General features: G+C 32.9%; 2 protein-coding genes and 1 pseudogene across 3 annotated transcripts; 2 read left to right on the top strand and 1 right to left on the bottom strand.

The window, feature by feature from the left end:
- Window positions 1-211: 211 nt before the first annotated feature.
- LOC110663497 (pentatricopeptide repeat-containing protein At2g26790, mitochondrial-like) lies at window positions 212-9,962 on the top strand (annotated as a pseudogene).
- On the bottom strand, window positions 9,400-11,321 carry LOC110663498 (two-pore potassium channel 3). 2 transcript variants are annotated; one of them, XM_058138632.1, is made up of 3 exons: window positions 11,151-11,321; window positions 10,236-11,060; window positions 9,400-9,820 (listed from the first exon to the last, which is right to left on the bottom strand). In XM_058138632.1, the coding sequence occupies exons 1-3, from the start codon at window positions 11,216-11,218 to the stop codon at window positions 9,676-9,678; spliced, it is 1,038 nt and encodes a 345-aa protein (XP_057994615.1). In that variant the 5' UTR covers window positions 11,219-11,321; the 3' UTR covers window positions 9,400-9,675. The 2 variants fall into 2 exon arrangements, with proteins under 2 accessions (XP_057994615.1, XP_021678504.2); XM_021822812.2 differs by having other exon boundaries at window positions 10,236-11,320.
- Window positions 11,322-18,302: 6,981 nt separating this feature from the next.
- Window positions 18,303-21,367, top strand: LOC131174746 (G-type lectin S-receptor-like serine/threonine-protein kinase SD2-5). Its single transcript, XM_058138631.1, has 2 exons — window positions 18,303-20,334; window positions 20,458-21,367. Exons 1-2 carry the CDS (start codon window positions 18,574-18,576, stop codon window positions 21,091-21,093), a joined length of 2,397 nt encoding a protein of 798 aa, XP_057994614.1. The 5' UTR covers window positions 18,303-18,573; the 3' UTR covers window positions 21,094-21,367.
- The last annotated feature ends 397 nt before the right edge of the window (window positions 21,368-21,764 follow it).

The raw sequence follows: 21,764 nt of genomic DNA, 5'->3' as shown, positions 1-21,764 counted from the left end.
TTAATAACAATGCCAAATAAATATTAAGCCATATACTTTACATCATTAAATTAAGTCAAATTGAATAATTAAAACATAATTTAATATAAATGGGGAGAATTAATTTTGTGCCAATCGTAAATTTTGCTTAGATTTTAAAGTAATGGTTAAAAGGGCGGGGGACAAAAAATGTTGGATTTTAAATTCATAATGTCCAAAACATATTGGTTAAACCATAGAATGATTGAAAATTTGGCTGTGCTGTTAAAATCCTCAAACGTCAAAACCCTAGCGGATCAAAATCTAAATAATATAATTTTTTTTAATATTAAAAAAATAAAAAAAAACCCTAGCTCTGCTATTTCTCTAACACGTTCTGTATTGAATTCGCAGTCCTCTGCTTCTCATCTTCATCTACTTCTAGGAGAAGCTTTCAACTTCCATGTGGCTTTCGTCTTCCAGGTCAGTCTTTAATTTTAACGGAAAACTTCTGACCCCTAAACCTATCTCCATTCTACTTCTTCTTTTCAATTCCAAATCCTTCTCAACATCACTTGCCCCCTTGATCAACAATTCCTCCACCACCGCCGCTGGCGACAGCGACGTTGACCAGCGACAATATCTAGATTCATTCGAGGTTGTTGATATCTTATACAGCCTTAAGAAACGACCCAATCAGGCTTCTCCTTCTTTTGCAAATTGAGGGACTTGGGTTTCCAACATGATGTCTCCACCTGTGCTGCTATTATTAGAATCCTCTGTTATTGGGGTCTCCACGGGAACCTCCGTTCCATTTTCTTTGATCTTTTTATGGCTTCTCGCAATGATAATGGTGCTTCTTTTGATATTTCATGCTTGCTTGATACTCTCAGTGAAGGGGTTGTTGATGACACTAAACAACATTCTTCATTTCTGTTTAAAGAATATGATGCCTTGGGTAAGTCCTATCTTAGTGCTGGTATGTTTGATGAGGCTATTGATGCTTTGTTTCAAATGGGGAGGCGTGGACTCGTGCCCCATATATTCACCTGTAACTTTCTCATGAATAGATTGATTCAGAATGGTAAAGTGGATATGGCGCTGGCCATTTACAAGCAGTTGAAGAGGATGGGTTTGAGCCTTAATGATTTTGCCTATGCCACTGTGATAAAGGCATTTTGCTTAAAGGGTAGTTTAGAAGAGGCTGCAGATGTCTTTAACGACATAGAGGAAGATGGTGTTACCGGCATTTATTTTACTTACATAGCTTATATAGGACTTTGTGTGAATCAGAAGTCGGACTTGGGCTATCAGGTGCTTCAAGCATGGAAATCAGCTAACATCCCCTTAGACACATATTTTTATGCAGTTGCAATTCGTGGCTTTTGCAATGAGATGAAATTGGACAAAGCAGAAGGAGTCTTGCTTGACATGGAAAAAGAAGGGTGAGTTCCAGATATGCATTGCTACAACGCATTGATTTGTGGGTTAAGCAAGGGTGGGAAATTGCTAAAAGCATATGCTCTCCTCAATGATGCCAAGGGGTGTCAAAATAAGTTGTGTGGTTGTTGGTTCAATTCTTCAATGCTCTTGTGAAATGGGCATGCATTCTGAAATGGTGGATCAATTTAATGAATTTAAGAACATAGGTATATTAAAAGATGAGGTTTGCTACAACATTGTAGTTGATGCTTTGTGCAAACTGAGGAAACTAGAAGAGAGGCTCTAGCATTGCTAGATGAGATGAAGGTCAAGCAAATGGGTATGGATATTGTGCATTATGTGACTCTAATTAATGGATATTGTTGCCAAGGAAATCTGGTTGGTGCATACAAGGTATTTGAGGAAATGAGAGAAAAGGGTTTAAAGCCGGATATTATCACTTACGATGTACTTGCTAGTGGATTTGTGGACAAGGCCTTGCAGCTGAGGCACTTAGCCTTTTGGATCATATGAAGACACAGAATCTGAAACCTAATGATATTGCACGTAATGTGATAATTGAAAGTTTATGTGAAGGAGGGAAAGTGACAGAAGCTGAAGCATTTTTTAATAGTATAAGGGATTATACTGCCATGATTAATGGATACTGTAAAGCCAGCCATACTAGAGAGGCTTATAAGCTTTTCATTGAACTTTCAGGACAGGGGCACATGGTGAAGAAAAGTTGCTGCTACAATCTTCTCAAAAACCTGTGTGAGGAAGGTGATAATGATGGAATTCTCGTGCTGCTAAAGAAAATGTTGGCTTTGAATGTGGAACCTAGCAAGGTTATGTATGGTAGAATCATCGCTGCTTTGTGTCGGGCTGGAGATGTGAGAAATGCACAATCAGTTTTTGACATTATGTCTGTGAAAGGGGTGACTCCTGATATCTTTACCTGCACAATAATGATAAGTAGTTACTGCAGGATGAATTGCTTGTAGGAAGCCCATGATCTTTTTTATGATATGAAACAAAGAGGAATTAAACATGATCTGGTTACTTATACCGTTTTGCTTGATGGTCATCAAAAAGCACATATAAGGAAGGTACGTTCCTTAGCCAGTTCTAAGGGAAGCAATAAAAACGTGTTTGATGCTTCATCTGTTTGGGGGAAATGAAGAATAAGGGAATCAGACCAGATGTCATTTGTTATACTGTTTTGATTGATGGACATTGTAAGGCAGATAACCTTCTGGATGCTGTATGCCTCTTTGATGAAATGATTGAGAGAGGACTAAAACCTGATACAGTAACTTACACAGCTCTTCTATCCTGCTTTTGTAACAGGGGAGATGTGGATAGAGCTGTAGACCTTCTTGATCAAATGTCACCAAAGGGGATAATGCCTGATGATCGCACCATGTCTGTTTTACAGTGTTGTATTTTAAAAGCCAAGAAGGTGCAGTTTAAGAAGTAACTACTTCTGTAGGTGTCGGTGGCTGGATGAATCTAAAATATGTGAACTAGTCCAAAAATTATTCACAGGTACAACATAATGAATTAATCCTGTTATTATTTTGCATTTCTCTCTCTGTGTGTGTTTTTTGTGGTGTCTGTGTCACTCTGTAAAATATTTTGATTGAGATTAAATTGTCTATTTCTTATCTTCTACAGATAATTGTAGGGTGGCTACTATATTGATTAATTCTAAGTGAGCAGGAAAAATCCATCTGAACTCCAAAATCTGTATTTTTTCTACCTCTTGCAAATCCTTCATCATTTATGTTTGCAAAGGTTTCATCTTTCAACTGAAAGCATCTGATAAGACATTTCAATTTGGGATGTTGTCTGAAACCCAAACTCTTAAACTATGTAGAAATTTATTACGAGACTAGTCAATTTTCATCCTAATGCTTGTGTTTGTTGTTTGAAGTTTAAAGTTCAAGCAACTCCGTAATGTGTTGAGATATGTATCTATTGTTACATATCAGTCTGCACACTTACTAAAACAGAAGAATAGGGAGAGAGAGATAGAAATAGATGAGAAAAGAATAGAAGTAGACGAGTAAAGAGAAGAGAGTAGATGAGCAAAGAGAATAGAGTAGATGAGAAGAGAAACAGAATATTTCAGAGATGAGAGATGTCTTTGATTATTAATGATCTTGGATAGTCTCCTCTTTACAATTAAGTTCCTATTTATACTTCTTTGGATCCTATAACTGCTCTCTACAATTACAATTGACAGAACAATTGTTTAGTTACAATAACTAATAAAATAGAGAATCTCATTTTCTCCCTCTAATTTCTGTTCTCTCTCTTTCTCTGCTTCTATCTTCCTCCTCCTCCTTCTTCTATTCTCTTCCTTTTCATCTATTCTCTCTTCTGTATTCAATTGTTGATAAGGAATGGTAGCTGAGTTGGGTTCATGCGCCAAGAATCTGACAATTTGGTATCAAAGCAGTTCGAGTTTGTGGACCAGACGATTACAGAGGATAAGGCAATGGTTAACCCTAAGAGGATCGCATGCAAGCCTGGGAGCTAAGGTTCCAAGAGATGAATCGAGAAATGCATGTTACTATGGATGGGAATTCAGCGAGATTGGAGGAACTGATACAAGTGAATCAAAGAAAGAATCAAGAGGATAAGGTGGAGTTGTGACAAGAGCTGAGTCTGCTGAATCAGAAGATTGACTAACTGCTGGAGTTGTTTAAGGTTTCTCAACCCTCCAAAGGTGCAGAAGCCGTTTTTCCTGCTCCTGCTCCTCAATTTGTTGTTGGGTCTAATTCTCAAGCGAATGAGAAAAGAGATATTCTGCCTTTCCCTAGTCTTGGGTTAGAGAGGTTGGTAAATCCAGTGATGTAACTACTGGAACTAAGGGTAATAATACAATTGTTGCTCTTCAATCTACTGAAATTCTTGAGAATGATGGTGTAGAGTTTTGTCAAGTTAAAGAATCAATTAATATTGATTCTGGGATTAAGGATGTCGATGAACAAAATTTTGAAGAAAAAAATTGAAAGTCTCTTGAGTGTTTCAATGTTGTGAAGAAGACCAAAGCCTCACAAACAATATCATTCCGCAAATTGTATCTACGGATAAAAATCAATAATTGATGAAGGATTTTCTGAGTGAATATAGTAATTTCCAGTTTCTTGACCTTGAATTCCTTAAATTTCCTGATATTCATCATAAGATTAGTTTTGTTCAAAGGGTTTCTAAGCTTGAAATTGTGCAAGTTATTAATTTTCATGGTGAAGAAGATATGGGGAGTTACAAAAACTGTGGATCTTGTAAGAAAGTTCCAATATTATGAGTGGTATGATTGTTTAATGAAATCAAAAGGTAATGCTATTCTTAAGGAAAATGGATCGAGATGTGGAGAAGACAGAGAATGAAAAAGTTTGTTGCACAGAATATGTTTGTGAAAATGCCCTTGAAAGGAACTTTCTCATTTGAATTTTGGCTTTATTCCTGTAAGTTTACATTGTCCAGCATCAGTGGTTCATTTGAAGAAAATTGTCCAAGGTTCAAGCAAGGAGCTTTGCCAGAATTCCAACTCTTGTTTTGTTTAGTACTATTTTGTGCCAACTCATGTTTTGGGCCTTTCTTGGTGTTGAAAAAGTTAGTGCAGCACTCTCTACCAGATTTCAGGAAGCATGATTCCTATGTGGTTTCTCCAATAGCAACACTGGATCATAGGACAATTCAAAGAGACGGTCGCTCAAGTGGAGCAAATTCTTGTACAATGAGAATCATTTTTCTTCTCAAGATGCTACTTGGGAAGCTAAAGATTTTATGCAACAGCAATTTCATAAGTTTGTTCTTGAGGACAATAACACTCTTGAAGGGCAGGGTAATGTTGTGACTTGAGGAGCTGGTAACCTGAGCTAAGCAGAGTTAGTTGTCAGAGTCAAAGACTAGTTATACAGTTGTAACTAAATAAGCTGAGTTGGCCTAGTGTAATTGGATAGCTGATTGTATTGCAACTATATAAATACAAAAACAGAACAATTGTATAGTTACCAAATTAATGAAAATAAAGAATCTCATTTTCTCCCTCAGATTTCTATTCTCTCTCATTCTCTGCTTCTATCTTCCTTCTCCTTCTTCTTCTATTCTCTCTTCCGTATTCAATTGTTGGTATGGGATGGTAGCTGAGTTGGGTTCATGAGCCAAGAATCTAACAGGTGGCTGCACTTCTGCTATTGCACGAGAACCCTGTTAAGAATTTATTTTATTCTACTGAGTGGATTGTATATTCATATCCCTTATGGCATCATTATCAAATGCTAGGCCTTCACATAAGTTATTCAAATTGCTTGTGCTTGGGCTTTGACTCAAGTTTGTGATGGTGTGGGGTTGCATTGTATCATGTTTCAAGCCCTACCATTCTCTTGGTGCAAGTTAGAAAAGATAAACTCCAAGTCCATGGTAAGCACAAAATTAATTGAATGTATTTGTGCCAATAGTTACTCAATTAATGGTGGGCAATGATGTGTGAAAATTGATGGTACTTTCTAGATTTGTGGGAAAAAAAAACTGACTACAACTAAATAATTCTTTTTTGTTTTTGTCAAAAATGAAAAACGAGGTTTGAGGAATATTGAGTAATACTGAATTATCATTTTTAAATGCTATATTTTAAGTAGGTTACTAGGACTTCCCCTACTGATTATTCTTCTCCTCCAACCATGGTTTTAAATCACGGTTGCGTTCGCGAGTAATGGAAATGGGCCCGTAACGGCGGTAACGTAACGGTAACGGTCTGGCACTACGCAAATTTTTTTGAAAATTTTGTAAAATTCATGAAGTGAGTAGATATTAATGGAAACAAGTAAAATTAAGATATACAATCATATAATAAGCATAAATACATTAAATAAAGATATTAAAACAATCATTCTTATACATCATTAGCATTAATAAATTGATAGCTAAAATAATTATGTAAAATGTTAATAACTAACCTTATTACCACCAAAAGGAATGTCTAGGAGGATCTTGACCTTGATTTTGAGAGCTTTGATCATCAGCTTGTTGATGTTGATATTGATAATATTCTGATGGATTAAAACTGAATAAGGAGTGAACTGGATCATTGAAGTTGGGCTGTGGAGGAGGAGGGTATAAGTGCTCTGCCTCTTATGATGAGAAATTTCCATACATGGGAGGGTAATGGCATGGATATGGATTTGGGTGCGCTTGTCCATGTCCATATTCATATCCATAATCACTAGTAGACGTAGATGATGAGTGTCCACCATGCATGATATTTTCACCATATCCGTATCCATATCCATATCCACAGTTAGCTTCAGAATCATAAGAACACTCCCCCTCATGTGTAGGACCTTTGCCTTTTGATGATGATGCATCCACTAGAACCACATGATCTGCGATATATTTGTTGCACTGTTGGAGATTGAGATGGAGATGGAGCCATGCCACTAGATTGCTCTCTACTACTGCTTTGAACATCTTCATGTGATTGTGAACTAGTACCTGCACTACCTCCACCTATCGATCTCCCCCAACTTCACCACCATCACCATCATCATCATCATCATCATCATCACTTGATAATGCAAAAGAAGCTGAAGCACCAGCACCAGCACCAGCACCAGCACCATCAGTTCTTCGTCCTTGAGCTTCAGGAATGGATTGTGAATGTGATGGAGTGTTTTATGTATACTTAATAAAGATTAAGAAGATAGCTAAAATTAGAAGGAAAAAACTCAACCTTGTATGAGTATGCTCTAGAGAATTGAAGGATTCAAGCCTTGGGTTGTGATATAATGCAGAAAATTTAAGGGAAAATTGATATTTTGAGAGCAAGGAGATGAGCTTGGGACGTTTAGAGACCTAGAGCAGAAACTATGAAAGACTAAAGAAAATAGGACTTGGAGGGAGAGGCTAAAATTGAAGAAAATTTTAAAAGGCTTAAAGTAAAAGTGAAATTATTTGAATTTAGTCAATAATTGTGGCCTACCATCCCATTTTCACGTGCCTTTGCTGCAAGATGTGAAAGAAGGCTGAAAAGTATATATATAAAAAAATATATGCCCCTTGCATGTAACGCCCGTTACCCATTACGTAACGGCCGCCCGCAATTTTTTTTTGCCGTTAAATAACGGCTATATCTGTAACGGTAGTTGAAAATTCCTGTAAATAACGGCCGTTACGTAACGTAATGGCCGTTATTTCATTCCATGTCTCCAATCTATTGTGGGGAGGGAGGAGGAGAAAGTATGATATAATCTATGGAGAAAAATGTCACCTAGCATAGAGTAGATTGTCTTTTTGTGTGATCTTGATTGTCATAAGAAATAGTTCTGCCATTTATCAGGTGGCTCAATTTCATTGCTGGTTGCTGTCACACTCAAATTCAATTTGTGTCATAAATTTCAACAGTTGTAACAATAGAATTTAAGCAACCACACAAATTTTATGATAAGTCCAATAAACATTTTTGAAATTAAGTCCATTTAAGGTGGAAGTCTCGCTCAATAGCAGAGATCATACTGAAGATCTTGTCTTTGCTTCTTTTTCTTTTGCTGTCTGTCTCCACTTCTTTGAAGTTCTCTAGTTTGTTTTGAGTCGTTGATTCTCTACACTCTTACGGTTTATATTTATGCTATTTATTTGTTTTTCTGTTTTTGGTGTTTCACAACTAATCCTTGATATTTGGACCATGTCACTGTGGTTATTATTATTATTATTATTATTATTATTATTATTATTATTTTTATTATTATGTACTAAGTTTGGTTGATTTATTGTATGCAGATGAAACACATTATCTGTTGTCTGTTCGAGGCTAGAAGCTTATCTCAAGCAACACTTAATTGATCTACACATCTGGGAGTTGGGATTTGACTATGCCACTTTGTGAGTACCATTATTCCCTTAAAGTTAAATTGGCTTTCTATAATAAGCAATTCTTTTCATTAGATTTGGCATTTGACTTCTTTGCATTAGATCTATTATTCAATACTATGATCTTGTTGAACACTTTCGAAGCTATTTGTCAAAAACAAATTTCTAGCCAGATGAAATACTTATCAATTTCATGGAAGCTTGTAAATATAACCTGCCCTGTTCTGTTGTGTTCGAGCGGGACTCTACCTCAGTGCTGTTACAGCATCCTAAATTCTGGTATGTGTATATGTGTATATATATATATATATATATATATATATATATATATATATATATATATATATATATATATATATATATATATACTGTCTTGGGGTTGCTTTATTTATAAGAATCTTGGTGAATAAGGAATCTGTATGATGGATTTGCCTTTGAACAATTGCCTAGACAAATGAGGAGTTTGATCATCATTTTCCTAGAGAGAGAGCTTAAAAAGTCTTGGAAGTATGGAACACCCATACAGCCATACTTGGTGAACTTGCAAGAAATTTCATTTTACCTTGTCATTAAGACATTAGAGGCCTTGAATGAGGACCGAGGACAGTAGGTGAAGGCTTTAGACAAGAATATAAAAGCTCATAAGGACTCTGTATGATGGATTTGCCTTTGAAGAATTGCCTAGAAAAATGAGCAGTTTGATCATCATTTTCCCAGAGAGAGCTTAAAAAGTCTTGGAAGTATGGAACACCCATACAGCCATAATCGGTGAACTTGACGAAAGTTTTTCATTCTTGTATCATTCTTGTATGTAGAGGAATTTGTGCTGCTTGTATCAGGCGTGAGCTAGAATGTTATCCTCCTTTTTTGTTTGAGGGCATGCCAGTTTTTTGGTCTAAATTGATCTAGCAATACTTTTAACATGTTATATTTTTTTAAGCTAATATAATAAGTTTCTGTAGTGGCTTTTTAGTGATGATTTTGCATTTAATTTGACTTGAGGCAAAATAAATATTATTTTTATTTTTATACGTGCTCATGTGACCAGTGACATTAAAAAAAAAAACATTTATCTTTATCATTTCATATAAATAATATCTTTGTTCTTCCCTCTAAATCTTTCTTTCCTCCTCCTTCAAATTCAAAAAGAAAGTTATTCCCCACATTATAAACTTAAAAAATTATGTTTTTCCAATGTATAGTTTATATACCCATACACAATTCATAACACTAACTACTTGTAAGCAATGATTTTTGTTTCTGTACAGTGAGGAGAAATTCCAAGTCTAGCTCGCCTGCACTGTGCCCATTTGGCATGGCATTTGAAATTGTGATTTTGCAAAAGCACCCTTTTGAATGTGCATTGTGTTGGCTAAAGAAACCAGAAGCTGCAGCAATTCTACACCTTTGTTTTACTCAGCCACCTTCCATGAGATCCGCAAGAGTGATCTTGCCACAATTGCTATTATCTAATGAATCAAATTGGTTGCAGATTTGAAGAATCTCTTTCTCTGTTATTTTCCCCATCTCCTTAAGCTTGTATATAACAAATTCAGATTTGCTGCAACAATATAAGAAATCAGCACCATGATTGTTGTTAGAGCAAGTAAATTGTGTGAATTCTTCAATTGAAAGAAATTGAAGTAGATGCTCAACCCAAGTATATAAATTATAATTGGCCAAATGCATCTTTTCTTTTGACCCCTGAGCTGTGCATGAAAAGTCATTTAATACTCTTACTTAAGTCGCATCTTTTTAAATACCTAAATTTTATGAAAGTGTAACTATTAAATTTCCAAACTTTATAGAAGTGTAACGAAAAGTCAAAGTATGTGCAAGTAATGTTTGTGCATTCATCAATTATAAGAATTAAATAGTTACGCTTCAAAACCAATTATAATTCCATTAAAAGAAGATAATGGCAACTTGTGTAACTATCAAATCAAGCTTAGCATGTTAAGAAAGGAAAATATAACCTGATAGATCCATCATTATCCAGGTCCGCAGCTACCAAATCTTCAAGGGTGATCTTTTTCTGAAGAACCCATTTCGCAACTACACGATTCCTCTTATCAATCCTGAACTCCGCCAGGTATAAAAATCCCCTCGCAACGGCCAGTGTACTGATCAAAAGCCAAATTATGGCAAAACATCTTCCTGTTAAAGTGGTGAAAGCGAAATCTCCATAACCAACTGTTGTCACAGAAGTGACAGAAAGATAAAAACTATCAACCCAATTCAAATTCTCTAGGAAATGTGCTGCAATTGTTCCTATAGCAATGCAGCCAATGACCGCTGCCAAGGCGAAGCACACTTTGGTTCTAATTCTCATTCTCCCTTTAACTCTATCAATCATGTATGTTTTGAACCTATTCTCATCCACAACACTCAACAGAACTGCTTCTTGCCTGTCACAAATGTATGTAACCAACCCATTTAGCAGAATGTCTATAAAACCAAAACCAACCAATATGAGAACACAAGTAAAAAGCTTGGTAAATGCGGAGTCAGGCACAATGTCACCAAATCCTATGGTGCACAGTGTAACCACAGTGAAGTACAACGCATCCACCGGCTTGAATGTAGTAGTTCCCTTGAATCTTCCACTAACCAGGAATATAACTACAACAATAACTACATATAAGATGACACCGATGAACGCTTGCCAGACGATCATCGGAGTAGACTTAGAAGTTGGCCTGGGATCTAAAGAATCAGGTATTGAAGACTCCCTGGCTTGAGTGAATACAGATGGAGCAGAATATGAGCGATGAAGAAGCTTTCTTGTGTTTTTGTTGAAGCTGCAGGCAAGAACATTTACATAAGAAGAAGAATTTGGGGTGCTCTTGATGATGGGGATAATGACATCAGTAGAGATGAGATCAAAGTACCCAGAAGGGAATTGAGAATCTTCTTCTGGTATTGTTAAAGTCTTTGGGAGGAAAGGCTCATCATCCATTTGAATCAGCACAGCACAGGAACATGAATTGTAATTGATTAAGATAGAGAAAGGCTAGTGTTGTCTTGGTCAATTATTCGGAAAATGTTGTTAAAAAGATTTGCCCAACAATTAGTCAATCCATTTACACTTAGAAATTTTGGTTTTTGATGTTCGTTGATCTGACGGTCTGGTTCAACGTTGGGATTAATAATTGGCGGTTGATGTCCCACAATAACCACCTTTTGAGTTAAATAATTTTTTTAATACTATTATTGGAGACAGTTTAGTATGATTGTTATTATTATTATTATTATTATTATTATTTTCTCTTTCTCCTTAATATTAATTTTTAGTTCTTTCAATCAATCGAAAATTAAGTTAGCAATTATTTTATGCTATATTATATTGTTTTTCTCATTTTAATATGATTTAATAAATTATTATAAATAATTTATATATTAGATAATAGATAGGGATAAAGGATTCTCATATTATTAAAATACAAAAAAGAAAATAAATAAAAAAAGTGAAATATATTTAAATTAATATATATTATTCTATGACAGCACTTAGTATATATGTATGAAATAAAATAATTATTTTGTTTTAATTTTATAATTAAATTTTTAACATATGTGTTTATTAATAGTAGATGTGTCTATTATAAATAGATATATCTATTATATACAGTCATAACTGTTTGAAGAGGTATCATAATAGATGTATCTATTAATAAACAGACATATCTATTAATAAACAGACATGTCTATTACATAAATAGTTATATTTATTAAAAGATGTGTCATTTTAAAACAAATAGTAGTGTCTGATGGGGATAAGAAGATGTGTTTTGTAACACCCCAAAATTTTAATTTTTATGAGCAATTTGGTATTTTAATTTTATTTAAATTTTAGGAATTTTTTTTGAGATTTTTCGGATTTTAAAAATCGGGTTCGATTTTCCGAAAATATAAACTTTGATGAATTTTAAAAATTTATTTAAAGACCACGTGGCAAAACTAAAAATATATTTGGAGTCTGTATTTTTCTGAGTTTTCAAATTTTTGAATTTTTCGACTTTTTGGTCCCGAGCGAGTAAAATTCAAAATTCTATATTTTGAATCGAACCGCCGAATCGAACCGGATCGGACCGATCGAACCGGTCTTCTTCCTTTTCTTCCTCCGCGCACGGCGTTCCCTCTCCTTCTCTCTTTTCTCTCTCCTCCCCTCCTGTCCGCCCACTTCGTCCCACCTCACGGCGGCCCTCCAGTATCGTCCCGGCCGACCGCCGCCAAACGGCCGAACGCGCTAACCCCTTCCACGCGCGTGCGGCAAGCTTCTCGGCCAAAATCCGCCGATCCGGCCACCAATTGGATCGGGTCTTGTGTCTAAAATCATCTACTCGTGAGCTTTCCATAGACACCAAGAACGCCAAATCCATCGGCGGTTTGTCCAATTTTTGCTCGAAGTTTTAGCCCATTTACAATTTTGAGCTAGATTTCTCGAAAAACCATGAATCCCAGAAAAGCTACCAAAGACGCTCACTCGTCGAGAGCTTATAGCGACATAAATTTAATTTTTAGACATCGTTTTCGATGGGTCCCACGGAACTTCAGATGTTTTTAGAGCATTAAATGAGCTTAAATTCTGAAAAATTTATGTACTAACCCCGTGTTATGGGCTTAGTAGGTATCCTCAATTCGTGGAAATTCGATTGACGGTATGTGAATTTGGCGAACGAACTACACTGGAAAAGTCTCGAATTGACCGGATTTTGGCTACCCATTGTCGACGTCCAGTGCGTCCCAGAAGTCGAATCGGCAAGGTAAACCAAACCTTGCTTTTAGTAATTTTCTAGTGCTTAAATAGGATTAAAAATCCGTAAAATATTCGTGGTAGCTTAGAAAATTATGATTCTTTTGCAATAGCTTAGTAATATTGCTAAGGATCATGGGCAAAGTTTTAGAATTTTTAGAGCTTATTTGGGTAGTTTTACAAAATGATTAATTATAAGGACTAAAAATTTTATATTATGATGGATGGTGATTTGATGGGTCCAGGAGGGTTGTGTGATGTGATTGAGTTGTGGGCATATGGATTGTGAATATAGAAGTGTGTTTGAGCCCTTTGCAGGTTGGGTAGGTCCTAGGTATAGGGAGACTCCTTAGGATTTAGTCGACTTAGGACGTATTGGTCTTTTCTTTATTTGTATTGAGTCAAATTTATTAAATGATTGTAATAAAATTATCGGTGAGCTGACGGTTTCTTCCTCCTCCGCCACGGTGATTGTCGTCAAGTCGTGAGTAGAATATTAATTTTAATTGTAATTTCGATATTATTATATGTTCAAGCATGCCCATACATCACTTATATGCATATATTTATATAGTTAAACTCTGGCACGACGATTATGTTGCATTCATAGCTTGATGAGCCATGGATGTTGTGGTGGTAATTGGAGCGGTGTGCGTGCGTTGGCGTGCGTGTGATGGTGTGGACTATGGATAGGGCGGGGTAGTCACGGCTTGAGTAATGTTGGGACCCGATCCTTCGAGGGGTAGTCACGGCTTGAGTAATTGGGGCGGGCCTCGATTTGGTTATTAAGTGGAAGTCCGAGTGAGTAATTATTTGGCACGGAGTTGGATTTAAAAGAGCTGTATAAGGGATCAGCTCCCATATGTTATGATTGATACTACAGGGTGTGTGAGTGCTCCAAATTACCTTTTTGATGTTATGATGTGAAAATGTTGTTGATGTTGCATTTCACTCTACATGGTGCATTAGTTTTAGATAGTTATAGGGATTATGGTTAAAATTGATATTTTACTCTCTGAGTCGAACGCTCACTCCTGTTCAAAAATTTTTACAGGCCACAGGAGGATATTTTTTGAGGTTAACCTGCTTTCTCCCTCGCAGTCAATTATTCCGCTTGTATAAACTTGTTAAATCTTAGAATTTCCGCATGTGTTAGAAATGTTTATTTGATTTGGGTCTGTAAACTAAATTATTATTATGGACCTGTAAACTGAGATTCTATGCATGTTGATGGATTGGATGAGGGAGCTGAGCTCCCATTTATTTTTATGTTGATGAGTATGTGGAGGGTGAGCTGAGCTCCCCAATTGACTATTTATTGTGTTTGCTGAGTGGTGAGTCGAAAACTCCCAGTTGGAAAGTCCATTTTATGGCCTGACTCTTCGTTTGGTTTCTTGAAATTGGGCCCAAATGGGCCTTAGAATTGGGTAAATGAGCAGTTAGGCTTACTACGAACCTCGGGGCTTTAGGTCGCCTGTGTCCTAGTCCGGTCCCATAGGTTGGGTCGTGACATTTTTATCTAATTGCCATAACTTTTTATTATCTATAAATACGATTGAATTATTCACATTATATATACTTTTTCTAATTCTTTTCTTATTTCTTTAAATTCAGTTTATTAAAAGTTATTAAAGGAAATCTTTATAAGGTTTTATTTGTAAATTTATTACTTTATTATATCCTGAAGATATATTGTCATAATATTATAATAATTTAGTAGGACAATTAATATATTAAAATATTAATTTATTACGTCTCAAAATATATTAGATAATAGATAGGGATAAGGATTCTCATATTATTAAAATACAAGAAAGGGAATAAGTAAAAAAAAAAGTGAAATATATAGAATTTTATGTATTTAAATTAATATATATTATTTTATAACAGCACTTGGTATATATGTATGAAATAAAATAATTATTTTATTTTAATTTTATAATTAAATTATTAACATATATTTTTGTTAATAGTAGATGTGTCTATTATAAATAGATATATCTATTTTATACAATTATATACAAAGTCATAACTGTTTGGAGAGGTATCATAATGGATGTATCTATTAATAAACAGACATGTCTATTACATAAATAGTTATATTTATTAAAAGATGTGTCATTTTAAAACAAATAGTAGTGTCTGATGGGGATAAGAAAACGTATCTATCTGATTGTGATAGCTTTTCATTCTCTATAAATATGAATGAGTTGTTCAAATTATATACACTTCTTCTAATTCTTCTAATTCTTTTCTTATTTCTTTAAATTCAGTTTATTAAAAGTTATTAAAGGAAATCTTTATAAGGTATTATTTATAGATTTTTGACTTTATTATATTTTAAATGTATATTATCATAACATTAATAATTTAGTAGGACAATTAATATATTAAAATATTAATTTATTACGTCTCAAAATCTATTCTATACCTTCTATCATAACATAAATCAATTATAAATTTTGTTAACATACATATTAAAAACTTTTTATTGATTGGATAACACATATAAAGAAAAGCATGTAGAATAAAGATGTTATATTACTACAATAATTATTTGAAATTTTCAATAAATAATTTTAAATTTATATCCATAAAAATATTAAACCCTGGGCCGGGGCTCGAATTGGATAAGTCGAAGCATCCACACCGTCAATTAAAAGTCTACAAGAATTTATCGTGGGAAGTACGCACACTAGGTATATAGAAAGGAGTGGGCAGTAGGAGAGCTGGAACAAGAGTGTGACGTAACAATAGTGGACTCGATGACTTGGCAAATACTGATCCTGCAGCTAATATATGTATGCATGCATATATGTAAGTAATGGAAAAGAGAAGGAAGAGAGAAATGAAGAGAATAAGAAATGAAGAGAATAGGTTTTGGGTTTTGGTTGTATTGTAACTGTAATCGTAATCCAAAAGGAAGGAGAAGGAGAAGAGAGCACAAAATCTTTACTCGTTTTGAGGCTACAAGCGATGGGACAAAGAAAGAGTAATGCCAATGGATTGCAGATAACTCCTGGGATGAAGAATATTGTCCAGAGTTTGAGAGAAATTCTTAACAATAACTGTACGGATGCGTTCAGAGACTCCTTTTTGAGAGAAATTCTTAACAATAACTGTACGGAATTAGATCTACTCTGTCCTTCGTGAATGTGATATGGACCCTAGCTAAGCCGTTCAGAGACCCTTTCTCGGGGTTAAATTATGGTACGAGTGTGTCATGAAAAAGGAAAATATGAAAAAAGAATTTAAAATAAAAAATTTATGAAAATAAGGTGAGTTGAAAATACAAATACTAATAAAAATAACGTCTTTAGTTGGAACGATGTAAAGGCAAAATAAGTGGAACGCTATTAAAAAAATAGCGTTCAAGAACAGCGTCCAAATGGATAATTTTAATAAATAAATTAAAAATATTATTTTAATAAATAAAATTATAATAATTAATTTTAAATAATTAATTTTTTTATTTTATTAAAAAATAATAAAAATTATAATAAAAATTTTATAATTATTTAAAATTAATTATTATAACTTTATTTATTAAAATAATATTTTTAATTTATTTAAAATATAAAATAAAATAATTAAAAAACCTACTACAACTTTTCTTAAATTTTTTTAGTTATTTATTTTTTAATTTTAATTTTTTATTTCATTAAATTTTAATTTAATTTTAAATTAAAAAATAATATTTATAATAAAAATATTATAATATATAATATTAAATATTATGACTTTATTTATTAAAATAATATTTTTAATTTATTTGAATTATAAAATAAAATAATTAAATAAATTAAAAATATTATTTTAATAAATAAAATCATAATATTTAATATTATATATTATAATATTTTTATTATAAATATTATTTTTTAATTTAAAATTAAATTAAAATTTATTTTTAATTATAAAATAAATAAATAAATAATAATTATTTTATTTTATATTTCAAATAAATTAAAAATATTATTTTAATAAATAAAGTCATAATATTTAATATTATATATTATAATATTTTTATTATAAATATTATTTTTTAATTTAAAATTAAATTAAAATTTAATAAAATAAAAAATTAAAATTAAAAAATAAATAATTAAAAAAATTTAAAAAAAGTTGAACGCTAGCGTCCAACTTTTTTTAATTTTAATTATTTTATTTTATATTTTAAATAAATTAAAAATATTATTTTAATAAATAAAATTATAATATTTAATATTATATATTATAATATTTTTATTATAAATATTATTTTTTAATTTAAAATTAAATTAAAATTTAATAAAATAAAAAATTAAAATTAAAAAATTTTAAAAAAATTATACGCTACTTATAGTTGTGTCTAACCTTTTTTTTAATTATTTTATTTTATTTTTTAAATAAATTAAAAATATTATTTTAATAAATAAAATTATAATATTTAATATTATATATTATAATATTTTTATTATAAATATTATTTTTTAATTTAAAATTAAATTAAAATTTAATAAAATAAAAAATTAAAATTAAAAAATTTTAAAAAATTATACGCTACTTATAGTTGTGTCTAACCTTTTTAATTATTTTATTTTATTTTTAAATAAATTAAAAATATTATTTTAATAAATAAAATTATAATATTTAATATTATATATTATAATATTTTTATTATAAATATTATTTATTAATTTAAAATTAAATTAAAATTTAATAAAATAAAAAATTAAAATTAAAAAATTTTAAAAAAATTATACGCTACTTATAGTTGTGTCTAACCTTTTTTTTAATTATTTTATTTTATATTTTAAATAAATTAAAAATATTATTTTAATAAATAAAGTTATAATTATTAAATTTTTTTTATTATACTATAAAATTTTAATATATTAAAATTTATTTTTATTATAAAATATTATTAATTTAAAATCTAAACTTTTAAATATAATTTTATTTTTTTAAAAAAAATTACATATTAAAATTTAACAAGTTTTATTTCAGTAATTGTTTATAAAATACATGAAATTAATAATTATAATAATATATAATTTTTTAAAGATTATTAAATTTATAATATATAATTAATAATATACTAATTGAATTTTAATTAAATTAAAAATTTTAAACTCTTTACTTTTATTAATATAATAATTAAATTTGAAAGCCTTGATAAAATAGCATTTATAAGGACTTTGCTGGCTCTATGCTGTATGGAACTACGGATTGTCCGCCGGAGATTTATCATGTGCCGTTTTCTCTACTCTTAAGGAAATGTAGGATGCAATTTTTTTTTTTTTTTTTTGAGATACATATATTTATATCTAAATTCATAATAGGATGGACTCTTTAGAATCCAAGACTACGACAACAAAAGAGGCGGCCCCGCATGTAATTGGAATCATCAAAGAAATTTCCCATAGGAAAATGAGGGCAAGATGATGCTGATGACCCTTTACTTGAAGTCAATTGCAATTGCAATAACAATATTAGAACTTCAACTTACCTCTTTACATTATTAGTTTTCTAATTTATTTGAGCCTCCCTAGCCAGCTACTGTCCTGTCTTCTTTAATGGGCATTTCCTTGACTCAATCCTTACTCCTTTGCTTTCTTCTTCTTCATTATGTTCACTTACCAAGTGCTGAAACTTTCCGTTACCCAACGGCGAGCCTCTCTACTTCATGGACAAATAGCCCCTCTCTTGACGGTTCTGTACATTTCTCAGATGGATCAATGGTGATACCCATCCTTGTCAGGGCAAGATTGGGTCCAAGCTTCGCTTGCGGTTTCTTCTGCAATGGAACCTGTGACTCTTATCTCTTTGCCATTTTCATTGTTCAAACCGGTGGTGCATATATAACCTCTATGAGTATTGTTTTTCCTCAGGTAGTTTGGTCTGCCAATAGAAACAATCCTGTTAGAATCAATTCTACCTTGCAGCTCACATCAGATGGAGATTTTATCTTAAAAGATTCTGATGGATTTATAGCTTGGTCCACGAATACTGCTGGCAAGTCTGTTGCAGGCTTAAACTTGACTGATATGGGCAATCTTGTGCTTTTTGATCATAATAATGCTACAGTTTGGCAATCTTTTGATTACCCAACTGATTCTTTGGTTCCAGGTCAAAAGTTGGTGGCAGGGCAGAAACTTATTCCCAGTATTTCTGATACAAATTGGACTGAACTAAATTTGCTTTCAATCTCTGTCACTGATGAACGAGCAGTTGCTTCGTTAGAGTCTAGTCCACCTCAAGTCTATTATGAATTCAAATTTTATGGCAGAAAAAAGAATAGGGAACAAACCTATGTCATCCTTCAGAATGGAAGCTTTGCTTTGTTCGCCAATTCTTCTAAGCCAAGTCAGCCAGATGTATACAGATCCATTCCCGAAGCCTTATCAGTACAGTATATTAGATTTTGTCCTGACGGACATTTGAGAGTTTACGAAATGGACACAGATGGGTGGAAACAAGTTGCAGATCTGCTTTCAACTCCGAATGAATGTTTCTACCCTATAGTTTGCGGGAACTATGGAATTTGCTCCAATGGGCAGTGCCGTTCTCCTTCAACAACTTATTTCAAGCAAATAAATGATACGCAGCCTAATCTTGGGTTTTCTGAAACTACTCCCTTGTCTTGTGAAGATTCTCTAAATCACAGTTTTATAGAGCTAAACGATACAACATATTCCCCCCTTCTCAGTGATCTTAAAAATGTGGATTTGGATCCATCAAAAGGAAAAAAAAAGGAAAATTTGGATTTGGAGAAGTGCAAGGAGGCTTGTTCAAAGAATTGCTCCTGCAAAGCGGCTATTTTTAAATATGGTTCTGATTCTGCCAGAAGTTATTGCTACTTGCCAAATCAGATATTTTCACTGATAAACAATGATAGGAGAGGAGTTCATTATAACACTACTGTGTATTTAAAGGTGCAAAATGCCTCAAATACGGAAGCAAGAGTTCCTCAGCAGAAAAGGAAAAGCAGGTCGACAATTATATGGTCCAGCCTCGGAGCATTTTCTGGTTTGTTTCTTGTGATTGGTGTCATAGTGTTATTAGTTTGGAAGAAAAGAAATGCTGATGTAGATGAGGAAGATTACTTGGATCAAGTACCAGGAATGCCCACTCGATTTTCCTACAAAGATTTAAAAGCTTTGACAGAGAACTTCTCCAAGGTTCTCGGTGAGGGAGGATTTGGTTCAGTTTTTGAAGGAACTCTAAATGATGGCACCACCAAAATTGCAGTGAAGCGTCTCAATGGTTTGGGCCAAGTCAAAAAATCATTCTTGGCTGAGGTTGAGTCAATTGGCAGAATCCACCATGTGAACTTGGTAAGGCTGCTTGGTTTTTGTGCTGATAAATCCCGCAGGCTTCTTGTTTATGAGTTCATGTCTAACGGCTCCTTGGACAAATGGATCTTCCATCAAACCCATGAGTTTACTCTTGTCTGGCAGCAGAGAAAGAAGATCATCCTCGACATAGCAAAGGGACTTACATATCTTCATGAAGATTGCACACAAAAGATACTCCATTTAGACATCAAACCCCAAAACATTCTCTTAGACAACACGTTTAATGCGAAAATCTCTGATTTCGGGTTGTCTAAACTGATTGATCGAGACCAGAGTAAAGTTGTGACAACCATGAGAGGCACCCCAGGCTATTTGGCCCCAGAATGGCTGAGCTCAGTAATCACAGAAAAGGCAGACGTCTATAGCTTTGGGGTGGTTGTCCTAGAATTGTTGTGTGGAAGGAGAAATGTTGATCGCTCACAGCCAGAAGAACAGATGCATTTAATAAGACATTTTGAGAAGAAGGCAGAAGAGAATCAACTGTCTGATCTAGTTGATAATTGCAGTGAAGATATGCAGTTGCATAAAGCAGAAGTAGTGAGCATGATGAAGGTTGCTGCTTGGTGTTTGCAAAAGGATTATGCAATGAGGCCTTCCATGTCAATGGTGGTTAAAGTCTTGGAAGGTGTTGCAGAAGTTGAACCTAATCTAAACTACAACATTTCCAATCCATCATTCACAACAACATCAACGCAAGTTACTCAATTGTTGCCCTTTGTTCTATCTGGGCCAAGGTGACAGTTCATTGTTGCTTTTTTCAGTTGTTTTCTATGCTGTGTGAACTTGCAGGAAAGAGATTTTATTTTCTGTTAGTGAACTGGATATGTGAAAGTAGGAGGAATTTTACAGTGCATAAGGTGCATATGTCCACCCACCATCTATAGTTTTGTGAAGGATAGAGCACTTAATTTATGTGCTTCGAGAGTCACTCAGGTGATATGTTTCTGTTTTGTTTCTAAATTCTCCCATTCCTCCCCTTTTCGAATGAAAGAATAAGTGAAGTTTGTTAGAATTTCCTAGATAAAAGTCACTCAATTTCCCTCCGAAGCAATCTACAGCCTAACAATTCACTATTCACATTTGAAACAAAATTGTGTTAAAATAAATACAAAAATTTGATGAAAGTATATATTAGAAGTTTCTGGTAGGGTGGTGTATGATTTTTTGAATTTAAAATCGAATTGAAGAAACATAACGAACTGTACTGAAACTAAAAAAGAAACATTATTATAAAAAGGAACTAATTTTATACACTTTTTTTAATGATTTTTAGATATATTTCATAATTTTAATAAAATTATATATATTTATATATAATTAAGATTGCAATATATAAATATTACTTTTTAAAGTAATTTTGATTTAGTCTTATATACATTAAATTATGTTATAATCTTTAATTATATGAT

This window comes from Hevea brasiliensis, chromosome 16 (genome assembly GCF_030052815.1).
Source record: "Hevea brasiliensis isolate MT/VB/25A 57/8 chromosome 16, ASM3005281v1, whole genome shotgun sequence".
Classification (NCBI taxonomy): Eukaryota; Viridiplantae; Streptophyta; class Magnoliopsida; order Malpighiales; family Euphorbiaceae; genus Hevea; species Hevea brasiliensis.
Note: the sequence above shows the minus strand (reverse complement) of the source record. Positions and strands in the feature narration are given on the sequence as shown.

What these genes read in the sequence shown, in the direction of transcription:
- LOC110663498 (XM_021822812.2), bottom strand. Translation starts at nt 11,218, where the DNA reads ATGGATGATGAGCCTTTCCTCCCAAAGACTTTAACAATACCAGAAGAA. An exon ending in GATAATGATGGATCTATCAG is followed by an intron (nt 9,821 to 10,235) that starts GTTATATTTTCC and finishes ATATTGTTGCAG; the next exon opens with CAAATCTGAATTTGTTATAT.
- LOC131174746 (XM_058138631.1), top strand. Translation starts at nt 18,574, where the DNA reads ATGGGCATTTCCTTGACTCAATCCTTACTCCTTTGCTTTCTTCTTCTT. An exon ending in GAATCCACCATGTGAACTTG is followed by an intron (nt 20,335 to 20,457) that starts GTAAGGCTGCTT and finishes CTTGTCTGGCAG; the next exon opens with CAGAGAAAGAAGATCATCCT.